The 6,659-nt window shown below is 37.9% G+C and overlaps 1 protein-coding gene across 2 annotated transcripts in view; it reads left to right on the top strand.

The window, feature by feature from the left end:
• The first annotated feature begins 489 nt into the window (after positions 1 to 489).
• The window catches only part of lekr1 (leucine, glutamate and lysine rich 1), a 72,556-nt gene continuing 66,386 nt past the window's right edge, over positions 490 to 6,659 (top strand). For both annotated transcript variants that reach the window (XM_044032855.1, XM_044032856.1), the window contains exons 1-2: positions 490 to 574; positions 4,148 to 4,248. In XM_044032855.1, the coding sequence (XP_043888790.1) occupies positions 571 to 574; positions 4,148 to 4,248 (105 nt within the window). In that variant the 5' untranslated portion in view covers positions 490 to 570. The remainder of the gene's footprint in view (positions 575 to 4,147; positions 4,249 to 6,659) is intronic.

Below are 6,659 nucleotides of genomic sequence, written 5' to 3'. Positions count from 1 at the left end.
TTGAAAACACAACATAGATCATAGCGTAGTCAGTTATGGCCTAAGCGATAGTCACAATCATTTGAATCAATATTAAGATAATATTAAGATCATTTTTGATAAGACGCTGTAATACAGACAGACTCTCAACATTTCTATGTCTGTTTGATTCAAATGTCAAACCTTTGTAAATGTGTAAAAGCTTTGCTCTAAAGAAAAATAAGAAATCCATATTCGACAATACACATATATTATGCTTTTATTTTGATAGAAACAACATCCGGTGCTCTTCCTGGTGGGTTAGTAGACATCCTGTTCTTTTTTAACAGTTCTTTTTTAAAAGAAAATTTAACAATGTACATGAAACAAATATATAGATTCAGTGCCAATGAGCCACAAATACAGGGAGAAAACAAAAAATAAAAACATTTAAATAATACTGTCACTAGACTTCCTGTGCTGCGTGTATATGTGCCGCTGTTACGTCGTTTCCATAGCGACAGACATGGCGCGAGGTCACAGCACGCCAGGAAACAAATCCAGTGGGAAAATAAGTATGTTGTGGTTATTTTTTCCCGAACGCTGCTAATAATGGGTAAGTAAACATTTAGTCTGCTCACATTTTAACGGAAGTCCAGTCAAAAAGTTAAATAAATATTAAACTAGGTGAGAGAGAGTACACTGATTTGTTTACATGTCGTCCAAATGCTAGCGTTTTAAGACAAACCACCTGCACGTTGCACATAAAACCTTAGACAGTGTAACTTAGAATTCACCGTTTTTGGTAATAGGTTCAAGCTGTCTGTCCAACTTAATGACATTACGGGTGTCTGTGATGTATAAAAATGTGTTTCAAACTTAAGTTATGTACCAAAATGCTAGTATAGGCCTACAGGTACACACTTTTTGACTGATAATTAAACAGAGGCAGTATTTGTTGTTAGATATCATGCTTAATAAAAAAAACCCCAATATGACTAATAATTATATTTGTCAATAATAAAATGTAATAATTATTGGCCCTAACTAACCCTTTTTTTTCATTATAAGATTTCCCTGTAGTGATGAGATGGTGGAAATTATAGATAGATAGATCGGTAGATAGATTCGTTGAGACAGCAATAAACAATAAAACAATAACAATAAAATACAATACATTTAACACTCTCAAGACCCTTTCAAACTCACAAAATAAAAACAGTAAAATAGGAGACACAATATTTACTTCAATTATTGTAATCAAGTCATTTTTGCATAGTACTTAAAATCTGTCATTTTGTTTTGTTTCGAAGTATTGCATTTTGCTTCATTTTAAATCACATCTGTTACTGAGTAAAAATAGTGAATACAAAACACAAGGAAAACAATCCTGCTTCCCATCGACTGCAGTGAATGATGGGTAGAGTTTGGTCATATTTTAGGGGAAGTCACAACACTTTAGGTCTTGATCTGCTTTGATTTATAGATTTTGCATCATGACTGTTGTTGGTATTTGTTAGTGAATAAAAGGAGGTGGTCAACAGAATCCACAGTTTATGCCATCTTCAATGGCTTTATTGTTTGGAAATGTTTTATGGGATGATACTTCCCTTAATGTTTTGAATGTTGTGCATCAACATGTTTTATTTTGTTTTAATTATGTAAGAATGGACTAACAACTAGTTTCAGATTAATATCCCTCTTTCATTTTTGCAACTCACATGTATGGAATCCACCCTGTTTTTAAAGAATAACTAACTTGAACTCTGAGTTAATTTTAAGTTATTTTTTACATTTACTTGAGTAGATTTTAGATGTGTCATTTCTCTTAAGTCTATTTTCGTCAAAAATAATGGTATAGAAAATGTTTTCACCTTTAAGGGCTTTTTCCCCCCCTCTGTGCCTCATATGTTTGTGCATGTTTTGCTCTCATGACTCAGACATGCGTCCATGCAGAACAGATGAGTTTATGAACAGCTTCCCACTCTCACATTAGACTGATTAATAGTTCAATCAGGGCTAAAACGGACAAAATGTCACGAGGCAACAGTTGTCGTTTGAAATCAGCCCCTTACATTGGCCTGCTTAATGCTGTCACGGGTAGCTACTAATTTATCTGTGGTGTGTGAGCCAATAAGGGATCTCTGCCCTCTTTTAAGTGCAGGGCCTGCAGACAGTAGGGGGGCAATCAGGCTGTTATTGTGCGTGAGCATGAAGCCTGCTCTTTGATTGGACAGGGTTGTGTGTCTGCACTGGTGTGTGTGTGGAAGACAGAGATGGCTCTTGTTGACATGCTTGTTGACATGCTAGTGCTTGACCAGACATTGAATCACGTTAACCCTGCCTGTTTTTGCACAAGTTCTGCACATTTGTCTGCATTGTGCTTGTGGCCAAATCCTTATGTGCTTGTGCTGTATATATTTTCCCGTGTGTCCTCTCACTCTATTTCCCTCAGATTGTCTGCAAGGCCATTTAATGTCTGGCATGCAGCCATACATGGGGGCCATCTGATAGCGGTGACCTTTGGCCCTCTAAGTTAGCCAGAGGTATTTAATCTGAGGTCAAGTGTTGAGTTGGCGTGATGCTTCTCCCTCAGTAATGGTGAGCTGATGGATAAATACCCTAAGAGCATGCACAAACAAATAGACAGACAGAGGCTGGATGAGGCTTGCATTGCTGTCTCCTCACAAGACCTACGGTCACATTACTGTCTGCACCTCAGTGGCCGCTATTACATCTCAGGAGAATCCTACAACACGAGGTATCACTGTGATCATTATTTAAAGGTACATTGTGTAGGATTTAGCAACATTTGGGGAAGTTGCATGTTCGAGCTTAACATCTCTCACCTCAGATAGCCTTCAGTTATATTGTCAATAAAACTTAAAAAACAGATCCACTCCTGATTATGGGTGTCTGAGGTTATGAAAACAACAATTCATGCAATCAGGAAATTGTACACTCAAACAATTATCATTATTTATAGTCTGTTTCTTTTATTGGATTTAAATGGGATTTATGATGATGGCACTTTAGGTAAGTTTATGTGTGTGTATGCTGTGTGTGTATGTATATATATATATATATATATATATATATATATATATATAGCACTTAATTTCTGAATGTAGTTTGGAATAATGAATGTATAATGGAAGCTGCTACTGAATGAGTGTTGTGGACTACAGATGGAAATTAGCTAAAGTAGCCTCATGTTTTTGTATACTTTCCCTGATGAAAATAAAAATAAATAATAAATAAATACATCATACCCACTGGACCTTTAAAATAATGTAACAACATGTGTATTGTTCATTGAAAAAGTTCCGTCACTTGAAGGTTGAGTTATCTTACCGTGGAGATCAGACTAATGTATGACTGTGAAGACAAGATGCCCTCAGCTGTGAAATGCCATAATCTACAGTCTATAAACTTAATGCCATAAGCTTGACAGATTACTCTATTGAATGAAGTGTACAGCAAATGGATTTAATATGGTGGACATCACGCTAAGGTATTTATCCTTATACTGACCTTGGTAGCTAAGTGCTATTCATCGGTTTAAAGGTTACTCCCACTCTCCTGAAAAGGGTATTCAACTTTCCTGGGTAATGTATGCATGTAAGTTTAACACTTTCTGTTATGGTCTTTCTCCAACCTGCACTGTGGGTCTGCACTGCAGTAGACTTTTGTGTCAAACAAATCTTTTAGGTCATAAATGTGTAAACTTACATGAATGATTGGCCAAATAAGTAAACAGACAATTATTTAAACAAAAATAAAATACTATCATAATAACCTCTGTTTTATCGTAGTTTTATGTGTTGTGATGAATGGTTTATCATCTTCTGGAAGCTTCTGCTGATGCCCATTGTGCTGTAAATTGAAAGAGCTGGTTTTCATATAGGAAAATGTAATTATTGGATTGCTATGTGTGAACAGCACAATTAATCACCAACAGTTTTGATAATGAAATGAATTTGCAGCTTTTGCGCAGTTGCTTAAATCAATTTAATGATGTCTCCTAGGATATTTTATTCCACAAGGGCTAGAATCTTAGACTTGAAATGATGAATTGCATGAATTCAATTAAAAATGAATCAGTATGGATAATACCTTTTTACAGCGTGATACACAATAGTATATACTGTGACATCGGCTAAGTCTGCTGTTCCTCTGCTTTCTTCAGGAGACAAGGAGAGATCTATCGAGGCGAAGGGGGAGCAGAAGGAAATGATGACGGTTCCTCTCTGTCCTCCGATCTACCCACTGCCTGAAGAAATAAAAAAGGTAGGTGGTGATTGAGAAAGCATGATACAGAAAATGCTCTCCAGGTCCCTCACTGCTTTTAGTTTTTTATTTGAAGTGACTCTTTATTCTTCAGGAAAAAATACTGTGTAATATCCTTTTCTACCCGCACATGTTGCACACCTTTCACATGTTTATGAAAGACCATACTGACGCTACACATGCTGTTAAAACACGCTCGTTTTTACAAGCTTGGAATACAAGTGTGTTGGAAACACATTTGTTACGTCCTGATGAGTTTGTCAACACTAACTCTTTCCATATGCTGCATTCATCCACGTACATCAAATATGGAACGTGACACTGCCTCGTCTGCTAAACGTCCATGTGTTTTAAGGTAAAGAACATGTGGCTGCGTGTTGCCTCTTATCCTAGGGGATGTCAGGTGGCATTTACATATTTTCATATGATATTCCATATGGTATGAATGTAAATTAGCAGGCGATATATCTTTTTTCTCTCTCCCTTTTAACATGAAGCACATTGAGTATTGTTGGAGCTAAAGGTCATTGTGTATTTCAAAATACATAAATCCATGTGTTTTGACAATTGTTTCATTTTCTACCTCTAGCAAAGTAAACTCATATCTAATATTCACGTGACATCCAACTACCTTAGTATCATACATGCCTGGTTATGAGAGGGTTCTCTGATTTGTCATTAGCTCTCCATATGGAGAATAACCCTCTGTCAGTTTAGTTCCCCATATGAATAGGGCTTGTTTACAGCAGTCTGTTTGTTTAACTACTTGCACATGATTACGCAATGAGTTTCTCTGTATTTGGTCCTCTCTTCCTGTCTGTCTCCGTTTCCTCTTTCCTCTGCTCTCTAGTAATTTCTGGAATTTCTAATTGAGGTCAGTAGATGGCTGTGAAAAATGCACCTCCCCCCAGACAGTATGTGAAGGGTGGTCATTTCGTGTCTGTTAACAGATGACACCTCCCATCCTTCACCCAAATTCGGTGCATCTGTCCATCCATCTTTCTGCTAGCTGTGTCACAGCCAACAGACTCAAATATGAATCCATTGTATTTATTGATTCCTGCTGTGGGAGCCATCTCTCCCCAGTACATGTCTGCTTCTATTTCACAAGGAGAAATATTCTAACCAGATACAGAGCAGAAGGAAAGAGAGACAATAATGCAAGCGGGAGGGAGAGAGTGACTGACAGTTTGATCAGTCTCTGCATACACCTCTCTCCCCTTTCTCTTTTTCTTCTCTCCGTCATCCGCTCAGATTCCAAAAGGTCTGTAAAATAGAGGATGTTCCGGGCTTAGCCCCCCGCTGAGTATACTTCACCACCGTTTGTTGGAGGAAGCTTACGTGGCTTGGGGTGAGCAGAGAACAAAAAAACAACAGAGGCAGTACATTGCAAGCTCAATGCTATGGGCAGCGCCATGTGTGTTAGTCGGCGTGGGAGGCAATGAGGAGGTGGTGTGCTAACAGGCCCATTTAAGTGCTGTTAATCCTGGTGTGTTGGGAGAGGACTGGCACCAAGGTTTAATGGTGGGCTGCTGAGAAGGAGAGCACTGCGGTTAAACACACACACACACACACACACACACACTCACTCTCACACCATGGCTCCCACCCACGACACACACTCGGGCACAAGAACACACATAGATGCACTGTACTTGTTGTGTATATACAAGGACACACACTGAAAGCACATGAAAACACCTGCAAATTTGAGACAGTCATTGAATGAAATCTAAAAGTAAATTATGTAAGATGGGATGTGCTTCATGGCCACCAGCTAAAAACCTGGCTTTCCTTTTCATGTGTTTTTTTTTTTTTTTCTTGTCCTAGAAAAAGTACATTTGACTGAAATCGTAATATGTTTTTTTGTGGTGTTATTAGTGTTAAAACTATAATGACATTACATTCAAACCCCAGTCAAATGAGTTTGCACAATGCTGATTAAGCCTCTCAGTGTTTCTCGGTATAGCAGAGTTTAGATCTTCTATTGCATGGTGACATTCCCTCATTCCTGAGATCCATTGTTATTTCTGTTTTCATTCCTGAACTCCTATAGTTTATGGCTTCACTTTGTCTCTGTGCTGTCTCAGCTACTAAGTTGTAGATATTTGAAAACACTGAGTTGCATATGCCTCAAATTCATTGATCATACCTTTTGTAATCGTTGTGTGTGTGTGTGTGTGTGTGTGTGTGTGGTTATACTCCCTTTCTTGCCCAGTCCTCCAATACTTTATCAGTTTTATTAGGTGGAACATTTGCCATCTCTCTCAAGTACATACGTACATGTTTGTGCTGCTGGTGTATTCACACAAACACTCCTTCTGTCAGGAGCCCATTTTCAGATGAAGGACACAGCATACAAATAATGTTACATCATTTCTGTTCACAGAGACAGATTAGAGGCAGAATAA

Source organism: Solea senegalensis, linkage group LG8, assembly GCF_019176455.1.
Source record: "Solea senegalensis isolate Sse05_10M linkage group LG8, IFAPA_SoseM_1, whole genome shotgun sequence".
Classification (NCBI taxonomy): Eukaryota; Metazoa; Chordata; class Actinopteri; order Pleuronectiformes; family Soleidae; genus Solea; species Solea senegalensis.
Note: the sequence above shows the minus strand (reverse complement) of the source record. Positions and strands in the feature narration are given on the sequence as shown.